The sequence below is a fragment of the Cryptotermes secundus genome, unplaced genomic scaffold, assembly GCF_002891405.2.
Source record: "Cryptotermes secundus unplaced genomic scaffold, Csec_1.0 scaffold480, whole genome shotgun sequence".
NCBI lineage: Eukaryota > Metazoa > Arthropoda > Insecta > Blattodea > Kalotermitidae > Cryptotermes > Cryptotermes secundus.
The window spans coordinates 837,898-862,328 of NW_019732379.1; the positions used below are offsets into that span (position 1 = coordinate 837,898).

A 24,431-nucleotide genomic window follows, 5' to 3' on the forward strand; every position below is an offset into this window, starting at 1 on the left:
CCTATAAGGCGTTCTTAGCAAAACAAAGAACAACTATTTGTGTGGAGATTACGTCTGTCCGTATGTCCGTGACGTAATATTAACGCCCTAACATTTATTTTTAATTCGACGTCGGTGACTTTCTCTAAATGTTTTTGGCCAATTCCGATTTTCAGGCACTTAACTAATAGAAATTTCCACTTCCCACGAGACCATAAGTGGACCCCTTCATGAATATCGTAAACCGTTAATCAAACTTTGGTGACATTAATTATGATAGATCGTTGCATAACGTGAGTAGGTTACTTTGGGTTTAGTCCTATAAACTGATAGCAGAGCCTACTTTACACAGGTCATTAATTTACTTTTCGTATATCTCATAAGTTTATGGGATATTCTGTTACTAGACTGCGAGTGAGCTTAACCAGCAAGACACGCTGTTGGAAATTTTGTACCTTATATTACGATGCAAGTCTACAACATTATCCATCCAGTTATGGTGTATGCAGGAGGCATGCGGTAGCGTAGTTGGTTGAGGCACTACGCTACAAACTGGAAGGTTGCGGATTCGAGTCCCGATGAGGTAGAGCTTTTTAATCCTTCCAGCCGCACTATGACCCTGGGGCGACTCAGCCTCTAATAGAAATGAGTACCAGGAATCTTCCTGGGGATAAAGCCCGGCCGGCGTTTAAGACTATCACTTGCCGCCATCTGTGAGCTGACTGTCTAAATAATGTAGGAGCCTCAACGTCTCACAACCCTATGGTCCTCCATGGCCTGTTACAAGGATAACTTTACCTATGGTGTATGCAGAATTTATTTTTAAACGTGATATTACTAATAGGATTTGAGGTATTCCTAATTTTCTTCTGTTTGTTGGAGAAATGGGCGACTTTTAACTTTGCTGTATAGTTATTTTGTGGTTTTCCATGGATATCATCAGCGGCTGTCCTTCCTTACTTTCCATTATCCCATAAGGCCATGACATTGGTAACGGCGTCTGGCGCATGATTGCCGTATTTGATGTTGACTTCTCATGTTGCCTCTTCAGTAAAGCTACAGGTAACTTGAAGTTTCATTTGCGGTTAATTCGAAGGCTTGGATCACCGGAAACATAGCACTGCACTTTAATGAAGACGTAGGTTGGGCCTATGCAAATGCTGCACAATGAGAACATCAGCTGCTTGCTGAATCGCTCCTTACCACTCTAATGGGAGGTGCAAAACAAGGGCAACACCCCTCGATAAACATTGCGTTGTGGCAGTCTTCGTTCCTCACGCTTCATCTCAGTAGGACTTCGTTTCGAACAAGGCAGCGACCAGCTGACGTCATTCGTGTACTGAAACTGCATGTTTATTCATGAGAAACGAAGCAGAGTCTAGCCTCTTCGGTTACAGAATTCTCGATCTTACGTCCTGTGAATTAGGATATGTATGCACAATATACAGCACCTTTCTTAAACTAGAACCCAGTGTTAGGAACATTAATAACGTTACGGGTATGAACCTTTCTGGCGAAATTCGTGTACACAGTGTAAGTAGCAAGAGAAGCGCCCGTACTTGATGGAGACCTACATCAAAATAGAATGTAGAATTTGAGGTTCTCACAGCGGTGGTTAAAGAAAAGTGCTATCTTCTTGGATATAAAGCAGTGTAGTCCTTTGAAAGTCAGTAGACGTTTCGGAGGAACATATCGCCTTCATCTTCAGGGCCCTTTTATCTTGCTCCGTTTATTCGACCCTGAATATGGAGGCAATATATTCCTGTGGAACTCTAAAATTGTTACAGCAGGAAAGCTGGCTTTGCGAGTTGCGTCAGCAGCGTCTTGTTTATCCTCAGTTGATAAGGTCACGGGACCGTATCGAGCAACGAACATTTCACATGCACTGCAATGTTGCTGCCTAATGCTATGGGCATGTTTCTGTCTATATTTAGACGCACAGTGAGTGCTTTTGAATTATTCGCCAGGAAACACGGATCGGACTGAAGCTTAAACATTTAGTTCGATTCCCTGAAACATCTTTGTTTCGTTTATGGAACGTAAATAAATAGTGCATTAAAGTATGTGGGTTGTTAGGTTCTCATGGACGTAAATGTGAAAATAACGTTAACTGTCGTCTTAGGTGTGACGTCGTGTGGTCTGGTATAATTTTACTAACGTCCTGGGGAGATCGCTATCTTCGTCTACACTGAAAATGGTGGCAACAAGTTCCGTAGAAGACTTCATGGTGTCGCATTCCATAAAATAGCCATCTACGCGTACATGATAAAGGTTGCTTATAATACCAGAATTTGTAAACCTTGCTGAGAAAGATACATTGTCTGACATTCGACTCACTCACTCACTCACGGTTCTGAGCCCTTCTTGAAAAGGTGACAGTTGCGCAGTTACTCAAGAACTTCACAATATATTATGGAACCAGAAGGTTCATTACCGTATTCACAAGAGCCATCCACTGGTCCCTATTATGAGCTAGATCGAATCAGTCCATTCCATCTCATTCTGTCTTTAAGATCCATTTTAATATTGTCCACCAACCTACGTGTTGGTCTTCCTAGTGGTCTCCTTCCTTCTGGCTTTCCCACCAATGTCCTATATGAAATCCTCTTCTTCCCCTTCGTTCTAAATATCTGCCCAACTCATCCTCCTTGACATGATCATTCTAATTATATTTAGTGAAGGGTACAAGTTATGAAGCTCCTCGTTATGCAGTTTTCTCCAACCTCCTGTCACTGCATGTCCCTTCGATCCAAATAGTCTCCTCAACACCCTGTTCTCATACACCCTCAGTTTATGTTCCTCCCTTAATGTCAGAGACCGAGTTTCACACCCATACAGAACCACAGGCAAAATTGTAGTTTTGTATATTCTAATTTTTATGTATTTAGACAGCAGGTGAGAAGACAAAAGGCTCTGGACTGAATGGTAGCAAGCTCCCCCCCCCGCAGGGCTACAGCCTCGATATGACGCTGGATGAGGTTTTTTTCCTTCTAGTAGGGTGCAATTGCAGCAGCTGGACGTAGATTCTGCTTTCGCGTTTTCAGTATAACACGTCAGTACATTGTACCATATTTGTTTTTATTAATTGTAATATGAGATTCTAGGATGAACGAACAATCTTTCAGAAACCTTGAATGATTATAATAAAGGTTAATGGAACATCCCTGATGATCACTCATCGATAGTCGAAACATATTGGTATATTGAGTAAATGAATACTATTTCACATTGTAATTTGACTGAGCTTACTAAATGATGTTAGACCATGACACATTACCACGGTACCCAAACCAGTGTGCAGACAGGAACTTCATAATTTGTACTCTCCACCAAATATGATTAGGGTTATCAAACAGAGGCGGATGAGATGGACGGTTCAGGGAGTGCGCGTGGGACGAGTGAGCAACGCATAGAAAATTCCCATCACAGAGCTCTAGTTGAAAAATCTACTTGAACAACATAGACTGTAAATGGAAAATGAATACTGAAATTGATCTTCAGGAAAGAGTGTACGGTGTTACGGACAAAATTTATCTTTCTAATAATAAAGACCAATGTAGAGTTTTGTGAACACATTAATGAATCTTAATATTGCATAAAATATGGAGAATTTATTTTCCAGCTGAGCGACTGTTAGATTCCCAAAAAGGATTTTAATCCTGGCGTCATTTATTGATTAATAGTAATTCAGTTGAGTTCTTTATACTTCTTTATATGCTCACTCAACAGCTAAAAGTTCAATTATAATTTAAGCATTAGCAAAAAATAAACAAAACACGTACGCACAAGCAAACGACAAAACAAGGCAATGTGCATCTTACAGACAATAATAAACATTCAAGAAATGCAATAGCTCCAGCTACTGTGCAGGGAGAAATATATAGATATATGCAAATATATATATAAATTTATATCGAATACAATTAATATTTTGTCATTATAAAATATTATATATAATAAAAATTATAAATAAAAATAAATAAAATAAATAAAAATAAATAAAAATTATAAAATATAGTTGAGAAAAGAGTTTTTTGTTCAGATGCTTCAACATCCCTGCAGACATCAGAACCCAAAGCGCGTCCAGCAGGGAGTCAATTTCTTTACCTACGAGCAGATATTGGAGAAGAAATGTTTCTGATACACCAAGCAGGAACTCGAAGACGCACGGTTTCCAAAAGAAAATGATATAATAACATTAATAATAGTAATAACAATAAATGCCCTACGCTTTTTGTCATCACATTCGTCTCTGTGTTAAGTGAACAGAGGCACTGCTGTTAGCAGGCATAAAAAATGGTTGGCTGGAACATAAAATAGCTGCAGTGAAAAATGTACAGCAGATAAAGCCAGGAATGAGGCTTTGTGTCAACATGCCCTTCCAGGCAGCGCACACAGTTACATTAGGACTATAAAGGATACAGGAAATTCACGAGATCGAATTCTTGTCATACTCGTGTAATACGTCTCTCTGCTCACAGATCTATACACCAGCCATCTGTTTTCATGCTGCAGAATCTGGTAATTATCTTATCATGCGTAATTAAAATTGTTTAATTAATTCATTAAACCAGTTTTAATATACTTTTTGCTCTATGGGAACTATTATATGTTGATCAAGGATATTCGTTTCAGATGTCTAAATCAAATTTAACTTCACGTGTCAATATTGTATACAGGCTTATTTGATTTTTTATATATAAAATATAACATATTTGAAAGATGGCCCACAGCGTAACAAATCTGGTGCGCTCACTCCCATTTGTTTTATTGTCTCGAAAACTGTAATATTTACTGAAGCGTGAGAGCATAAGATTTGTATTTCATGCTTTTCTAGTATATCTGGCCGAACCATTTTGCATTCCGATGTATTTAGACTCGATATAGGCACAGAAACGCATGCCGGCTTTAACATAAATTATTCAGTACTCTTTCCCGAATTACCGGGATAATCTTTCGAGCGGTTCTAAATTTCTTACATGCCGAAAACATACTCACTGGCATAACGAAGATAACAGAAGCATTCATACAATTCGCCAACAAATAACGTGATATCAATAAAAAGGAACTTTCCTTTAAATATTTGCACATATGTGTTATAATGCATATGTGTATTCGCGTGTGTGTGAGCATATGTACGTATCATGTGTAGTTACGGCCTTCGTCTTAGACCGTGCCTATTACAGACAAACCTCCGTGAGAAAACCGTGAAAGCTTACCTCTTTACTTAATTAGTCTTATATATTTTGCTTTCCTGCCGATCTCGGTGGCCGCTCGGTCTAAGGTATGACCTCACTTCGTTCGCTCGATCGCTGGGATCATGGATTCGAATCCCATTCAGGGCATGGATGTCTCTGTGCGTTTATTCTGTATTTGTGCTGTTCTGTGTGTAGGTAGCGGCCTTGCGACAGGCTAATCCACCGTCCAAGTAGTCCTACCGACTGTGTGTAAGATCAAGAAACTGAAAAAGCGGCCAAGGCCCAACAAAGGGCAGTAAAGCCATAACAATAATAATAATAATAATAATAATAATAATAATAATAATAAATGTACCGTGAGGGAAAATGCCATGCTATTGAGAATAATTAATTATTTGTCCTCGAGTGCATTTCCATAATAACGATTTCATCCAACTTTCATCCTCAAGTTTCAACTTATCTCTCTAACGAACAATCGCTAGCATGACTTATGCTTCTAAACGGACATATCACTACTACTATCCTGATATATGCTCTTAACAAACTCAACTCCAAGAGACCTGTTCGCGCTACCGGCAGACCTGCACAGTAGCCACTTTCAGGGGACTCCTTTTTCTTTTATAAATAGTATTAATACATACCCGTGCACCCTAAGGAAAATACTAAAGTAGTATTAACATAATATCGATAATATTATGATGTATAGACTCACTGCTATGCAACACCTTTCCGCGGAGACAGATTCTAGGTAAACAGTCCGTTGGTAGGTAAAGCGTACAAAATTATGCGTCAGAAGTAGACGTCCTATGCTAGTAAATGGACGTGTTCTTATGGAGTCCGCCCCGAGTCTATATAACAGTGAATGAGTCTGACTCCAGTAGTTCAGTAGGGTAGAGAGAGAAACGGGTTAGTGTAGTGTGGTCAGAAGTTGAGAGTGTCCAGTCGAACATAATGATTTGTGAAACTTTGTAACAAGTTGTATAAAGAAAGTCGTCTTCTCGGTTTAGGCGCCGTGTATTCTTCGTTTTGGCCGACGTTTCGGAGGAACGTATCCAAATGGCATTCCAAGCCATTCAACTGCTCTGAAGATGGAGGCGATACGTTCCTCCTAAACGTCGGCCAAAACGAAGAATACACGGCGCCTAAACCCAGAAGACGACTTTCTTTATACAACTTGTTACAAAGTTTCACAAATCATTATGTTCGACTGGACACTCTCAACTTCTGACCACACGACACTAACCCGTNTATAAAGGTCAGCAAATCCAAAACCCGTTTTATAAGTCACGCAAATCCCTAACACGTGACAGTATGCTGATACAACTTAATTCCCTGTATCTACGTAATGTATACATCGGTTAAATCATAAAGAAGAGGCGCTTGCCTGTATTGCTAGGCTGAGCCTCAGCTGGAGCTGACGAACACGATCCTGCGCCTCTGACGAAACTGGATGGAATAAGAAAGTCTCATTAATATAGAAGTCTCAAGTCTTCCGGACTGCTTCCTCCCTTCTTCCCTGGACTTCAGATGTGAATATTTCGTAATTTGTTTTTTGAGATAAAAATATCATATTTAATAATTCTTGGCAGACATGCAGAAGCGACGATGCTTGTCAGATTTTGTGAACTGTAATGTAATTACAACTGGAAGCAGCAGGTGTAGACTAAAGCAGTACCGCGCTGAAACTTATTTTCTTACTTGAAGCTCCAAGAAAGTTTTAGTGACCATATGAGAGCTTGCTATTCACATTTAACAGGAACAACAAAGTAGGCAACAAGGATTAGTTGTAAGATTTGAGGTTTTCACGGCTGTGACTATGAGGAAAGCCGTCTTATTAGATGTGGCGCCATGTAGGTATTGTGTAAACCGACGTTTCGGAGGAACGTTTCATCTCCATCTTTAGGTTATAAAAAATTTGATTATATCCTGAAGATGGAGGCGGTGCGTTCCTCCGAAATGTCGGTTTGCACAATATCTAAATAGCGTCACATTCCAGAAGACTGCATTCTTCAAGGATTAGTTGTTTCGAACACAGAACTAAGAATATAATAAAAGATAAACTCTACTGTGAATGTTAGGTTCAACAAACTATTCTTTCATTATTTGGAAAGTTTTAAGCTCGGATTTTTAGCAGTCAAAATAAAACTAATAGTGGTAATGAAAATCATTCTTTTATTTCAAGTTTGAACTATATAAAGACGCATTGCTTCAGGGATTAAGACCTAATTATTGGTGCGGCTGCATTAATACCCACAATAGCTTCTGCGTATCAGTTTGTATCCATCTGCATACAATAGACCGCAATACAAGAACTGCTAAATGAAATGAAGTTTGGTATTAGAGAGTTTCACTTAACTTTGTCTACATATTTCAGTATAATTTAAATCGGAGAACAATAGCGATGCGTTTCTGCGCGTATCTCGACTGAAATTCGCTCATAGCTCGCCCAATAGTTATCGAGTCGAAAAACTCTGAGAATAGCAGTTGTACAGAAACAAAAGTTTGTGTCAAGTAAACTTTCTAATAAACATTTGTGGCTTCAGAAGTAACTAAAGGGAAACAAGCTGCTGCACCAGAATTGTTAACTTGTAAGTTTATTTCCTTTTTTTTTTTGCGTTGCATATAGGATATTTGCTATTTATTTATTTATTTATTTATTTGGTCGGCTGTACGAATATACATTCTGCAAGCTAATGTTATGACTGTTTAGATGACTTGATGAGGAGTCGCCCAGCTGCGAATCCTCAGGAATTCAAATCAGTTCAATTGGCCAGTTTAGTTTGAGTCTTCTGTTGTCTTCTCTTGTCGACAGCGTCTTTAGCAGTGGGTTTTTGTGAGACATGATTTTGTTGTGATGTCTGTTGCTTTTCTGTTGGATGACGTCTTGTACGGAAGATATACCGAGATCGGTGTGGAGAGTTGCGTTGGAGACATACCGTGGTGCGTCGACTCTCATTCGCGGGATCTTAGATTGGCTTCTTTGGATTGTTGCTGTTTTGGATTTGCTGGCGCAGCCCCATAGTTCCAGGCCGTACGTCCAAATAGATATGATTATAGTCTTATAGATCAGAATTTTATTCTCAACTGTTAGCTTTGATTTTTTACCTATTAGCCAGTTTAACTGTTTAATGGTTAAGTCTACTTGTTTTCGTTTCTTGACTATATACTGCTTCCATGTTAATTTGCTGTCTATAGTCATACCTAGGTATTTTATTTCTGCTTTGCATGGTATTGGGATATCATTGATGTATATGTCAGGTGTCGGCTTTTTCCGTAGGGTGAAAGTTATGTAGCAAGTCTTGTTTTCATTTATTCTGATGCGCCACTTCTCGAACCAATTTTATAATGTACTAAGGTGATGCTGAAGGTCTGTTGCTGCTCTTTCTGGGTCCTTGTTAACTGACAATATAGTTATATCATCGGCAAATGTTCCAAGAGTTATATTTGAGGAAGATAAACTGTATAAAGTTGGACGAAGGACACTGCCCTGTGGCACGTCTGCTTTTATCGGTTGTGCTTCAGATTCTGCGTTTCCCACTCTTATTTGGAACTGTCGGTCACTTCAGTCGGATTTAAGAAGATTAAAATATGATGGTGGAAGGATTTGTTTGATCTTTATAGCAGATCACTATGCCGCACCCTGACGAAGGCCTGGCTGACGTCTAAGAACACTGCATATAGGATATGTAAGAAAATCTTAGTTTTTCACGGAAACCGCGATTAGTCAGGAGTCAGTATGGATCCTGCAGTTCTTATTGGCAAGGTGATGACATAATCCCTTCAGAAACATTGCTGGTGAACGAGGTGACATCCTATTCCTACAAATTTCTTGAGATGTTACTTTTATGTTCTTTCTTTATTTAACGGCAATTTTTCAACAACATAAGTAACTTAGTAGGATAAAGGCAAAGTTGTCCGTGTGCTTAACTAATTGAGCACTACGCCACGAATTATGGTGGACTGGGTGTATAGGTCCATATTTTCTTGACGTCGGTAAAAGCTAGAGGTGAGCGGTGAGCTTCACGACCCGGCCGCTTTACTTCCCGAGAAATAGTCCCCGGTGCATACTGGACAGGAGGCTGGGTGGGCCGCAGAGCCTGTCTGTATAACGTGGAGAAGAGAAAATTCTTGACCCTACCAGGACTCGAACTCCGACGTCTCGGCCGTCCAGCCCATAGCTAGTCGCTATACCGATTGCGCCATCACAGCTCCTCATGTGACTTATAAATATAATTGTGGGCAATAATGTGGAACAAATATTTTAGGAAAGTAGTCATGGCACATTTTAGGGAGCCACCTCAGAATCTGCATAGAGACGAATCAAAACCGTGATGTATCTCTCAGGCTATTTCAGCTCGTGCTTTGGCCTATACAGAAGTATTTTACCTTTCTGCAGCTAACTGTACATGTCTAACACTGAATCACGACTCTGAAATTTCCCTTCTCTCTCTGAACAGGATCGTGGCTGTCACAAGGTGACATGTGGAAATTTACACGCTTTCCATCACCGTCATATTCTTGTGTGCCCATGTGGTCATCTATGAAGAAAAGGGGCTATTGGTCTGTGCCATATAACTCGAACATTAATGTGATCACTGAGGAGATCATTTTCTTTAAAGCACGTAAAATTGATTTAGTGTGTTCAGAAGTATAAAATATATATAAGATTGAAGCCTCATGGAGGTTAATTATTAGAAAACTTTTTGGTAGTCCGCTGTGTCAATTCAAAGCAAATGTCCAACATTTCGTAAACAGTCTTTCTCTCGACCAAAACATAATATAATTCCCATTAACTGACATCGTTTTATAATGAAGATCCCCGAAAATTTTGACGCGAAGCTTAGTAGTTGCAGGACCCTCTTGGACGACCAGCTCTGTGAGTTCGAAGGAAGTGTCCAACGTTTCGGATATAGTTTTCGTCTCCATAAACAAGGAGTAATGCCGTTTCCAACTAGTGACAAAATTCCCTGAAGATGGAGACAGAGACAGTTCTTGAAAAGTTGCATTTTTGCTTCGAGTTCCTTCAATTTTACAAATCCAGTCGCAATTCCTTCAGGCTGCAGCTTTCCGGGAGCTGTTTGCACCACTGACGTCTCTCTGCTCTTGCGATAACTGTGACATTGTCCGGTTCAACATCCACGCTAATTCCTAATATCTAACCATCATCTGCGTCTTCACCTATATATGGCACAGAATTTTCCGGGGAAAGTCGATAGTTAATGACCTGCTTTTTGAGACCCGTGATCATGAAGGGCAACTAGTGGATCCCATTCTGAGTCTGTAAGTTAAATTCTCACATTCGTTTCTTCAATATCCAGTGCTCCAAATGAGATCGTACAGAGCGGATGCATTTGTCTATCTGCCAGTCTGAACTATTTTTGTCAAGAACAGCTAAACGGGATTTGATTTGGAAGCTACTCCGCTGCCACCTACCCCAAACTTGAAACCTTTAATTCCCTGGAATCTATAATACCATCGTGGAGAGCAAACGAAATTCTGAGCTGGGTGTGTTGATGCACCCATTTCCAAACAGTAATAGCCAAAGTAACCAATAGTAACCATGATAATCATATTAAGCGCATTAGTAACTATAGTAATCAGAGGAACTGGTAAAGCTCCTTAATATTGTAACGCCTTTATCAAAGACGAATTCATTCCTCAAACCAATGCGCTGTCTTCATACGTTCCTAAACATGATCAAGAATTTCCATGATACGTTGATGATTAAGTCGAAACGCTCCCTGCTTGTATGAGAAACTTTTTATCTGTAGAGGTCAAGTTTCATACTCATAGAAAGAAGTGCAAGTATTTTAATATTATGTTCTGAGATAAGTGTAAGATTCTCAAGCAAGTAATATAAAATTATTCAGAATTTAATGTTCTTTTAATGCCTTTCTTATTTGTTTTGTCTTTCATTTTGAAATTTCGCTACAATACTTGCTACCGTTTCCATGTTTGTAAGATGTAAAATATTAACATCCAGACTTCGAATCTTACATTGCACGTTTCTGCTTCTGTCTACAAATTGATATTCGCCTTCTTCACAAAGCTGAAAATAAGCCATAACCTTCTTTCAGAGAGAGAGAGAGAGAGAGAGAGGCATGTTGCTGCCTACTACCGACACTCCTCAGAACGTGAGCTAGAACAGTAAGAGCGAGAGCACACCAAGGAAACTGGCAACTGCAACGCAACCGCAATTTCCGAGAATTGTTATCAGACTCAGTTGAACATATGTTACTGAATGTAGCAGCGAAATTTGAGAAAATTACTGAGGCTGATAACAATTCTCGGAAATTTGCGGTTGCGTTGCAGTTGCCAGTTTCCTTGGCGTGCCCTCGCCCTAAATGTTTTATGTTAGACATCTGGGAACTGGCGTCCTAACGAGCGCAAATCACATCTCCTTGTTCAGTAGATACTTTCTCTTGTAGTATAATGTGAGTTCAGATTTGCAGTATCGTGTTCGATAAAGGCAATGCAAAAAGTCATAAATATTATATATGTGCATCGGACCTTAAGATTTTAATCGTAAAAGACCCATAAATCAGCACTTTCCCCTTTAATTTATGACGCAATTAACAGGCGGTTTATCGGGATTAATAACTTCTCAAAGCACTGTAAAACATCCCATCTGTTACTCACTTCAGTAATACGTATTAAATCATTTTTGCAGGAATGAAGCGATGTAAATTCGAGAAGGTTTCTGAATACTCGTACAAAGAACAGAGAACAGTCTGTGTTTGGGATCGGTTATAATTTCCAGAATCGGAGAGTACATTTCATTCTGTAACTTGACATATCACACGCACGTATGATCGACCAACAAATTTTTGTAGACATTGATTTCTTTGGACTGTTGTTTAATAATATGCATAGCATTATTTTCGCTAATAGACTTTGCATCTACCACAAGGACTGTATTTAACTTCTTAACATATTTCATCATATTAAGAGTAGTTTAGAACTGGAATGTTTGTACGCTTTCATGGACAGCCTGTGATAAAATTTACACGAAATACTAAAACATTGGAAGGTAAATAGTGAACTGTTAAAAACATGCGTACAGTACGGCGCACAGACATGTCTTACTGAGACCCGTTAAGTGCAGTGATTACTGAGTGCCGACAAGAGTGATTTCACATCGAGTTCTCAAATCCCAAGTGATTATCACGACACAGTTCCATCACAGACACTCTTTCAAAGAGATGAATGAGTGAAATGGGGAGCAAAGTGGCAACAGGCAGTAAGTCCATCAGTGTTCGCGGTTGAAAGGAAGAACTTAACAGCACATGACATGAATCCTTAAACAGGGCCGCTTAGCAGATGGAGAGATAGGACAGGCACACTGACACCCCGAAGGCCTCACAATGAGTGGGTTTGGCAGCAGGCTGGACGGTAGCAGCGCCAGGACAGCGCACATGCAGTATCTCAACGTTTACGATCCTCGAACGTCGATGAGGGGTCGCCGCTTCCAGAAGTGTTCGTACAGACCTCTCACCCTCAAACCGGTGAGTGTACAGAACTTCTCATCGCACTTTAGCATAGTATGATTTAACTATTAACTGCACATTCATGTTAAACTTAGAAACTGATTGTAAACTCGAGCTTATGCTAAAAATTAACTGTCTATAATTTAGTATTCTGCTAAGAAAATAATTTACCCTGTCAGGGAGACTTGCAGGAGGCGAAATATTACGTTCCAAGATCCATAAGCTAATTACTTCTATTTGGAATAAGGGGAAATTGCCTGATCAATGGAAGGAATCTACATTATTATTGTTCCAGTTCACAAGAAGGGCGATAGAAGTGACTGTAGAAATTATCGGGGGATATCACTGCTATCAAATTCAAAATCAAATACAAAATCTTATCCAACATTCTTCTCTCAAGATTAAGTCCATACATAGATGAAATTATTGGGGACCATCAGTGCGAGTTTCGACGTAACAGATCAACTATAGATCAGATCTTTTGCATTCGTCAGATATTGGAGAAAAAATTCGAGTACAATGAGACAGTACATCAGCTATTTGTAGACTTCAAGAAAGCCTATGATTCAGCTAGGAGGGAAGTATTGTACAGTATTCTGATAGAGTTTGGGATACCCATGAAACTAGTTAAGCTGATTAAAATGTGTTTAAACGAAACGTATAGTAAAGTCCATATAGGTAAACATTCGTCTGATAAATTTCCTATCCAGAATGGTCTAAGACAAGGAGATGCTTTATCGCCACTCCTTTTCAACTTTGCTTTAGAATATGCAATTAGGAAGGTCCAGGGAAACCAGGTAGGACTGAAATTAAACGGGACACATCATCTGTTGGTCTACGCCGATGATGTGAATCTACTGGGTGATAATGTAGATGCCATAAAGAAAACACACAAACTTTAATGGTCTAGAAGTAAACACGGAGAAAACCAAGTATATGTTACTGTCTCGTCACCAAAATGCAGGGCAAAATCATGACATAAATATAGGAAACAGATGTTTTGAAAATGTGGCAAGTTCACATATTTGGGAACAACGATAACAGATCGAAACCTGATTCAGGAGGAAATTAAGAAGCGATTGAACTCGGGTAATTCTTGCTACCATTCAGTCCAGAACCTTTTGCCTTCTCGTCTGCTCTCCAAAAACATAAAAATTAGAATATACAAAACTATAATTTTGCCTGTGGTTCTGTATGGGTGTGAAACTTGGTCTCTGACATTAAGGGAGGAACATAGACTGAGGGTGTTTGAGAATAGGGTGTTAAGGAGAATATTTGGACTGAAGAGAGATGAAGTGACGGGAGGTTGGAGAAAACTGCATAATGAGGAGCTTCATAACTTGTACTCTTCTCCAAGTATAATTAGAATGATCAAGTCAAGTAGGATGAGGTGAGCAGGTCATGTAGCACGAATGGGGAAGACGAGGAATGCGTATAGGATATTGGTGCGAAAGCCAGAAGGAAAGAGACCACTGGTAAGACCAAGGCGTAGGTGGGTGGACAGTATTAAAATGGATCTTAAAGAGATAGGATGGGATTGTATGGATTGGATATATCTGGCTCAGGATAGGGACTACTGGAGGGATCTTGTGAACACGGTAATGAAACTTCGGGTTCCATGAAATGCTGGGAAATTCTTGAGTAGCTGCAGAATTGGCGGCTCCTCCAGAAGGGCTCAGCTCCATAAGTAAGTAAGTTAGTCAGGGAGACTTACTTAATACATATATCGATCAGCGACTTATTTTCATTCAAGTCTACTAACAATTAATAGTGGGACCTACAGTCATACTGTATTAAATTGCTCAGGAGTAAGTGCGCAATGGATGCGCAGTCGAATGTGTCTCAGAACCGATCTGGACGCGTTAGCGATGAAGGAATTCTTGTTCCCAGTGCAGTCTGTCCGACCGTAGCTGGTTACTATTAACATTGGCACAGAATTAGTGATTTTGCTGCTGATTCAGTTCACTTCCTTTATTTAAGTGCTTCCCAACAGCGAGTGGCCTATAACAGGCGAGCACTGAAACTGTATGTAACAAAGACTAGACTAAGGCTAGAGCTAGAAGTAGACTAAATTCAGTACTAGGCGATGAAATAATACAGGTTACACGATAGTGATGAGACTCGGTAGGATTAAACAAAAGAAAATGTATCCTTAAGGGAGGTGTTGTGTTTATTAGAAACGTACAGAGATTTGCAGATGTTGTTTGCAGCCGTGACCCACCTTGCTGAAGGGCTAAGTCTTGAGACGTTATTGACGTTAAAGGCGAGAGAAGTTTCTAATTTACTTAATGGGTACACGGAGACCAACATTCTCCATAACAGAACAACGGTCAATGTTGTCCTCGCAAATGTTAATGAGAAATAAAGTATCAAGATTTTGTCGCCTGGAATAAAGCGTTTTTATATATAAATAATTCAACTTTGATTCATAATTATGGAAGGATTTTGGCTAATTAAGTCGATTATAGCAGAAATTTGCAAGTTTTTTTTATGTTTTACAGCTTATTTGAATCTGCTAATGTAAGGTCATTCCAGACGACAATTACGTACTCAAGCTTTGAAAGAATTAAGGTACTATACCAAACTTTTAGAGCAACCGCNAGCTTGGGAATATTATCCAAGAGTGTACAGGAAAATCGGACTACCTAGAAAGAAATGGAAAAACTAATTTCGCATAAAAGCGGAATATGCCAGTCAGGCTAAAACGGCTAAGCTGATTGTGCCTATAGTTTATGAAATAACTCCCCCTATACTTCTGTACTTGAAGAGTTTTGTATTCTGGTATAAATCGCAGTGTAGTCCGTTAAACTCTGCCTACGTTTCGGAGAAACATGTCGGCTCCATCTTCAAGGTCGAGGAATGAACAAAGTAAAAAAGGAGCATGAATCAGGCTTTCAACGGACTACACGGCGTTAAGTCCCAGAAGAGAAGTCTTGAAAACAACCGCTCTGAAAATCTCAGATTTACAGAGTACGTATTTTTTTGAGGATTGTCCTATGCTTGAGCTTGATTTATGATTCTTTTAATGTCTAGTTCAATTCAAAAACACTGGAGCGCCATATCTCCGTCTCAGCTGTCCACTTTGATAAACGCCCAAGAAAGATTACAAAGAGACTTTCTTGCTCGGTTGGTATTTCATGCGGCAGATGTCGGGCTGGTCGATAGCTCACGGCTTACTGTATAGGTCTTCCGAAACCTTTCCGTGCAGGAAGTTCAGCGTCACTTTTATCAGTCAGTGTTAACAGAACCTAATCTTCACGTGTTCTTAATTCCCTCCGCAATTTCGTGACACTGATCTGCCCCGTATTGCAGTACTGTTTCCGAACACTTTCTATATGAACTGTTCCATCTTCTGGGATGTAACGTCTTGTTGCCCGTTGAGATTCAATCGACGTTTCGGAGGACAAATTCGCCTCCATCTTTAGGGTCGAAGAATAAACCAAGTAAGAAACCAGCATGAAGCGGATAGCGAGCTCTGCTCTCCGAAACGTCAGTCGAATTTCAAAGGAATACGTTAGAAGTATAACTACCGCTGTGAGGACCTCAGATCCTGCCCATAATTTGGCTTTTATTTCCCCATGGTAATCAATACCACGTCCTCATTTTCACTGAAAAATTAATTTATTTTTCGGGAATAAACCCTCATCAGCTGATCCTTTATGACGTGTTATGAACATACGACCTTTATCAGCGGGGCCACCTGACCCTATATCAATCTTCCAGCAGCCTTCGCGAGAGTGACTGACATTCCCCTGCGCTTCATTTACTAATTACACATCCCATGCACGTAGTATTAAGAGCATTTCCCTCTCAACCGAAGTGCCGCAGCGTCTTATTGGCAGCTTTCTGCACCATCATTGCCTCTTGCGTTCAGGATTCTTAATCTTGACGTCTCACCACCTTAGAACAATACAAATACTCTTATTTTCGCAATCAGCATTTTAGCAGAAGAAAATCCCATTTCATAACAAACAAAGACTCCTTAAAATATAGTTTCTTTTTTTAATCCTCCATGTGCCACTTTACATTGTTGCCTCTTTTTACCTGGTGATGTAAAATTCATATGCCATCTTTTATTATACTAGTAGGAGTCGGTATAGCGACTGGCTACAGGCTGGACGACCGAGGGATCGTTGTTCGAGTCCCGGTACGGTCAAGAATTTTCTTTTCTCCATGTTGTGCAGACCGGTTCTGGTGTCCACCCAACCTCATATCGAATGGATGCCGGGGGCTTTCCCCAGAGTAAAGCGGCCGGGGCGTGAAGCTGACCACTCACCTCCAGCTAATGCCAAGGTCAAGAAAACGTGGATATATACATCCGCTACACTATACGTCTTCATGGCGAAGGGTTTAATTAGGTTAGCACAGGGATAACTTTACCCTTACCTCTTGTATTATACGTTAAATTATCTTCATTCTATCAAATAAAACATCTGTGAGTTCTTGAGATCTGAGAACGCCGTAAACTGGGCATTCGTTGTTTCTTTCCCTCTCGAGAGAGCCAGAATCCTTAAAATTTATATATCTAGTTTGTTTACTAAAACCTAGCGTTTGGTTTGCTTGCCATCTATGTTCCAAATTAGAATGACATGTAAGTGAAATCAAAACATCGGAAATTACATCAAAAAGACAATAATTTCTTTTCCTCCTCCTTCTCCCCCTCCATAGATAGACTATGCCTCTTCCGGTTTCATATCCCATCCGTCTATTCCCTGGGATTACCAATGGATCTGTATCCACTTGACTTGGTATTCTTTCTGCGCGTAATTTCCAGTTCTAGCAATAGCTTAGTATATTTTTTTATTCTTGACTCCAATCCTAATTAATTTCTGATACCTTAATTCTTTAGATAATTTTATGAATAAAATTTTGCACCCCCAGACAGTAAGTTTCAGAAGCGCTCCCTTACAACGACTGGTGCTCAGTAGTTCATAGCGAGCCCTAGACAGTTCTCTGCCGCTGCACATTCAAGGCTACTCGCCAAGATAGGTTTCTGAAAATGGGCTAGCAACAGAATCCCAAAACACAGCAAGCACAACCTTCCGAGCTGATGGCGTAACCTTAAACTTCTTGGCTGAAGGTGAACTGGGATGTTTCCATGGCATTGAAGCACGCTTTGATTCGGGCTGGTAGTGATATGCTAACGATTCGTCCACAGTAACAGCCCTGTTAAGCAAACTCGAATCTTCTCCTTCATCTGCATACCGTAAGAGAAGTTGCAAGGACAGACTCATTCGGTTCATTTTTCCCCCATCCTACAGTCCTCTGGACACCCGCCGTGCGCACCCTTCCCGAAACTTCAAACGATCATGCATTATGTTGTATGCTAAACCATGGGAACACCTTAGTGCAGTTGCTACACTGCCTGTCGTTATCCTCCTATCAGCTCGAATTAACTCTTTCACCCACTGCACAGTTGCTTCTGTCACAATCTCAACAGGGCAACCTGGTCTGGCATCGTCTGCGACTTTCGAACGCCCTTGAGAGGATTTCTCGGCCCAGTTGTGAACCGCTTTACACGACAAATACTTTCCACCGTAAACAGGAAATATTTCTTTATGAGCATCCTTTGCATTGAGTCCTTTTGCCCACAGAAAACGCACCACAGAACACTACTTTTCGGTAGTTTACTCCTCAAGCACGGACGCACTATTGATTACTGAAATCAGCATCTAAACATGCGCGCTAACGTCCACTACATTGACTACCATGAAGCTGGACTGTGCTGCTACCTAGTGATACACTTAGAAATTATTACGGCTGTTTTACTCGCATTTATGACCTATTTACTGACTATCCCTCTTATCTGAATCCTGCTTTATGTAATCTTAGTGTCATGCCATAAAATACGGTATATCGCTAAATTGGGTTGTTTAATTATACTATGATTTTAGCAGTTCTGTACCATTTCCAATGGACTGAAAGCTAGACCTACGTGATGCATACTCAGAAGGCAGCGATTCAAATCCCGGCTGGTACTAGCTGCGTTAATTCATTTTTGCTTTCATGATTATTACGTTAATGACCGCCTCTGTGGTCTAGTGATCAGAGTTTGTGGCTACAGATCCAGAGGTTCCGGGTTCTGTTCTCGGCACTACCAGATTTTCTGGGAAATAGTGGATCTGGAACGGGGTCCACTCAGCCTCGTGAGAATAATTGAGGACCTATTTCAAGGAAATGGCGGCTTCGGTCTAGAAACCGAAATTAACGGCCGTGAGGATCCGTTGCGCTGACCACGTGACGCCCTCTGTCCACAAAAGCTGAAATTAACTTCGCCGACAAGCGGCGGTCGCTCGGTCGGTATAGTTCGCTTGCAGACTACAGGCTACGGAGTTTGTTTTTTGATTGATTATTACGTTATATTATTATGTGTCTTGAGCCACAGAAGACATGTATGAGACAAGAGGAGCTGCTCGATTGTCCCGTGCGCATTGTCATATGTTCGCTATGAGACTCCCAACACAGTTTCGTCGCGTCCTATTCGGATGAATATGTCAGCTGTTGACATAGGATCTTTTGATATTCTAATAACAAATGAAGTTGTTTCAGTCATTCTGCAGTGAATAGTGAATTTAAATAGACCACTGACACATCTTTTTCATTCATCATACTTAAACAATAAATTGTCTCATTGGACACTTATTAACTTCAGCTGTTAATACAGAATTGTTAAATAACCAGATTTGCAACTAAACCATCCGGCAGTATCGTAGAGCCGTTTAATATATGAGAAGTCTCTGCTTTGTGTTGTATGTGACTCTCACTGAATTATGCTTAACGTCGCTGATGCATGCCCCAGATGGAATTCGATCCCTGGATATCTGGAGTAGTGTTCTTACCTCAGCGTATTTATACAACTAATTACGGGAAATAATTATGGTTATTAAAACGGTTTAGTCATTGAGTTCAGTCACGAGCAAATGCTGCCCTAGGGCCCGGAGTTGTCCTTGAACTGATACAGTCCGACCCGAGGCGTATGATACGGATATCACGGTCTCTTTTCTCACAAACTGTGAGGACTGGGGAAATTCAAGTGTCTTGTGGTATTTTAGTTTACAGCTGAATCCTGAAACTGTGTGTCACAATAGGGGAATAACTTCACAGATACTTTAGTCTCCCGCCATGGTGCAGACATGTTCTTGAAATATAGTAACATCTCAGGAAGTCGGGAAATTTTCCGCAATTTGTGGAACTCGAAATTTCATTACAGAATTCCGTGCAGTCCTCTTCTGGTCCATATTCAGAATCAGGCAAATGTAGTCCACATCCTCATATTCCATTTATTTTAAATCTAATATGGATATATATTTATGTACATCTGTACGTATGTAGGTACATAGGCATATGTGCATATAAGCAAACATATATCAAGAGACAGAAAATATTCTTAATAATTCGGGCAGAATACGCTCAAATTCTGATTGACATTCTCACACATTAAATATTCCCACTTGATTTTATATCTTAATCGGTATAGCCACGGTCTATTGAGTGAACAGCCGGAGTTCGATTCCCAGCATGCGCAAGATCTTTCTGTTACCATAGCGCCAGACTGTCTATGGGGTCTGACCAGACTCCTATTCAATGGGTACCGCAGGGCTCTTTCCCTGTGAGTGAAGCGGCCGGAGCGTGAAACTGACTATTCACCTACATTTAGTGTCGAGGTTAAGACATGAAGTAATAAATCTACTCATAAGCACAATAGATCACTGTAGGTCGAGGTGCAAGGGCCGAGAAGGCCCACCCCTTATACAGTACATCTACTGCCCAGTATAGTTTCATGGCATAATGCTTAATTAATTAAGTACAGGGGTAACTCTGGGGCACGCGGTAACGTAGTTGGTTGAGGCATTATGCTACAAGCCGGCGGTCGCGGGTTCGACTACCGATGAGATCATTGAATTTTTCAATTGACCTAATCCTTCCAGTCGCACTATGTTCCTGGGGTTGATTCAGCCTCTAACAGAAATGAGCACCAGGAATCTTTTGGTAATAAAGGGTTGCCGGCGCATAAGGCTAACAACCTCAGCGCCATCTGTGAGTCGATTATCTAGAAAAGGTAGGAGCCTCGACGTCTCAGAACCCTATGGGCCTCCACGGCGTATTACAGAAATAGCTTTACCTTTTTATAGGAGTAAATTTAATTTTACCCTTTTCCCTTTCTCGTGGGTAACCTTTTTGAGGTGGGAGTATGCAGCAAATATCCATACTAAGGATCGGAAACTTGAATCTCCATTTTTCTTCCCATCACAATATTTTTTCTGTACTATATACAAAAAAACTATTAACTGAAAAAGGAACAAAGCCACGGGAGAGGCTAGTTTCCCTGTACCAGTTTTATTCTTGACGTGAGTTGTAGTTTTCCACCTCTGGTGTAAAGTATACCACTTCCGATGTAGGCCTACATATGTAAGAATTAGCACTTAACTCGCTTAGTGGGGGGTGGAGTCCAACTGGGTCCACTCGGCACGGCGGTCACTGATTGACCTATTGTAGGCTGCCCCGGGTGATTATGATGATGGAGAATTTTGTGGAATGAAGATTGGCAGGGGAAACCGAAGTACTCGGAGAAAACCTGCCTCAGCGGCACTCTGTCCACCACAAATCCGACTTGACCAGACCCGGGATCGATCCCGGGCCGCCGCGGTGGGAAGCCAGAGACTAACCGCATGAGCTGTGGCGCGAAGAATTAACACTTACTTCGTTTGCTGTTATTCATGAGACAAGGAGTTATTACTAATTATATCACTCTGAAGCATTTTGATATACCCGTTATCACTTGCGTGAGTCACATAAATCCGTAATCCCTACGAGGGAGTTGTGTTGTCGGGGTACCGTGGAGTTTCTGCGACTTCATTAAGGCAATTGTCTTCGGTAGCGACAGATTGCGTCGTCCCTTGCTAATTCATGGGAAGATGCAGTTAAAATGATTACATGGCTTGTCCGAATCTGAAAGCATCTGCGCTCCATATGTACGTACCTCACGTAACGGGACATTGCACTTCAACGTTGCTCCAGGGAAGAAGCAAATTGCTGATTCTTAAAAGGTGGTCAAACTCTAAGAAAATGTATATAAATCTTAATGGATTTTTAATTATTTTATCAATTATGATTAATTATACGATGCGTATAATCATATGCGATTGGCGGGGCGTGTAGCATGCAAGTAGAGAAGAGGACTGCACAGAGTAAAGGACACAACAACTATCACCACAAATTCAGTTAATCAGCCACAGCTTTAGAACTATATGCCAGAAATAATATAATTTTAATTTCTTAGGAAGTTAAAACATTTACAATTTCATAGACGTACAGTGATTTCTAACGTCCTCCCTATTCTTCTGGAAGGGGATGCGAATTTAAGGAAAGGCAAAAATCGTGTTATTAGCATAAAGGCAGGTTATTAATGCCAGTCACATCTGAAGTTGTTTACTCATATAAAAAAGATAAAGCTATCCCTGTAACAGGCAGTGGAGGTCTGTAGGTTTGTAAGACGTCGAGGCTTCCACATTTTCTAGACAATCGGCTTACAAAAGGTGGTGAGGTTGTCAGCCTCACGCGCCGGCTGCCCTTTACCCCCAGGAAGATTCTCGACACGCATTTCTGTTAGAGGCTGAGTCGACCCCAGGGCCATAATGCGGCTGAAAGGATTAGGACAATTGAAAAATGCAATTACCTCTTCGGGAATCGAACCCGCAACCCTCCAGCTTATAGAACAGTGCCTCAACTAAGTACGCTATCACGTGTCCCCGTTTACTCATATAAAACTTTTAAAAATGAAATTTTATTTAAGAAATGTGAGTATCAGCAACACAGTATGGTAAGACAGTGACACAATTTTTAAAGTCAAACCATCCTGTACTTTCTCTTAACAGAGAACCATTGGGAGAATCCATTTGCACTCGTGCAGACAGTTATTGTCTCGATTTCTCATTTTTCTTCGTATCACTGCCTTTTTTTTTTTTTTCCTTGGCACTACAGCCCCAGTGGGCCTTGGCCTACCTCCATGAACTTCTCCGTTCACTTCGGGTTTTTCTAGATCTTACACATTCGGTAGGACTCCTTGGGCGGATGGTCAGCTCGTCGCAAGGCCTCTACCTCTAGACAAACACAGAAAAACGCACACAAACATCCATGCCCTGAGTGGGATTCGAACCCACGATCCCGGCTTCCAAGCGAGCGAAGACAGTGCATGCCTTAGACAGCTCTGCTACCGTGACCGGCTTTACTGCCTTTTACGGTTGACAATTTCTGATTACCAGAGATGTAAGTCAATTTCAGTCCTCTCTTGCCCATATTATATATTAAATTAGGCCGTTGGTGCAACTTCACATCATCCATTGTTTGTCTTTTGAAGAAATCATGAGGATCTTCTCTGCTAAACAACATCAGTCAGCCATAACTGTGATTTTCTGCTTCCCTGAGTTAACTTTCATTCCTTCTCTCAGAGTAGATTACACTTTTCGCACTATTCTGCCTTTCCACTAATTCTGCATGCTGTGTTCCTTGCATATTTGAACAGCAATCCAGCGAAGTTGATTTAGTCTAAGTCCAAAACCAAATTATGAATGGACGATTCTTTGGTGGAGTTGTTTTTCAACATCCGCAGGCAAGACTACATTTCATCCAAGCTTCTCTAGGGATGCCTCTTGACTAACCCAGTCACGAAGCGTCCTGCGAGGAATAACACATAGTATCATGGATGTAGCTGCAAGGGGATTCCCAGAACTTACAGCAGACGCAGCGAGCTTTACGTATTCTGGTGACCACTGTGTCCTAACACCTTTGCATGTTTTTTTCATGATCTCAAAAGAATATTATCATATTTTCAGACCAGAATTCTGAAAGAGAAAATGAAGTGTACGGAGGAAGAATGGAAGGTATGTGATGGAAAGAGCTATTGAGAGGAGCGTAAATGAAAGACGTCAGCATAAGACAGACTGTGTTGTGCTAATGTGCTAATGAAAATGGAGCTTTCACTCATTTTCACTTAAAACTTGGTAAAACAAAATCAAACGGGTGGCGTTATTAGCACTGTTGATATTACCTGTGATGTAGTGGTCTTGTTCATCACGGAATAAATTAAAGAAATCAAATAAATGAGCCTTTTAATATCCTCCCGCAAAAGAACAACAAAAACAGAATCCAGTCACGTAAAAGCTTTAATAGTATCAGCTGATTTTTATAACACTGAGACACTTGACCTGTGACGGAGCGAGAATTCAGATATCCCAAAATGGGGGTTGCAGCTGATACGCGATAACTATCCGAGTTCTCGCAGCCCACTGATACAGATCCCGAAAGTTTCGAGGTGATACTGGCAGTTGTTCTACGTGACACACTGCTGACAGCAACTAGAGGCTGGTGAGCTCTGCTTGTTTTCACAGCTACGTTCAACAAATTATAGTGGCGTTGATTCCCACCTCTACCCTATAGGGTTTTGGTGGGAAAGCCACAGGGATAGAGACCACTAGGAAGACTTAGAAGTTGGTGGTAGTATAATATTAAAATGTATCTTACAGAAAGAGGCTGGAATGGTGTGGATTGGATTAATGTGGCTCTGGATAGGAACATGTGGCGAGCTCTTTTGAACACGATAATGAACTCTCGAGTTGCATAAAATGTAGAGAAATTCTTGAGCGGCTGAGTGACTGACGGCTGTTCAAGATGGACTCAGTTTCATAGAGTAAGTTTACTTAGTTATTAGAGTTTATTGTTATTTGTAATTGTTTCATTAATATTTTGCTACTTGTAAAATAATTGAAGA

General features: G+C 40.6%; 1 protein-coding gene across 3 annotated transcripts in view; it reads left to right on the forward strand.

Annotated features, from left to right (window-relative positions):
- Positions 1-24,431, forward strand: part of LOC111867576 — a 453,586-nt gene that overhangs the window by 54,920 nt on the left and 374,235 nt on the right. For all 3 annotated transcript variants that reach the window (XR_004513358.1, XR_004513359.1, XM_033752722.1), the window contains exon 2: positions 11,848-12,682. Coding sequence is in view for 1 of the 3 variants with exons in the window: in XM_033752722.1 (XP_033608613.1) it covers positions 12,542-12,682 (141 nt within the window). In the remaining 2 variants the exon portion in view is untranslated. The remainder of the gene's footprint in view (positions 1-11,847; positions 12,683-24,431) is intronic.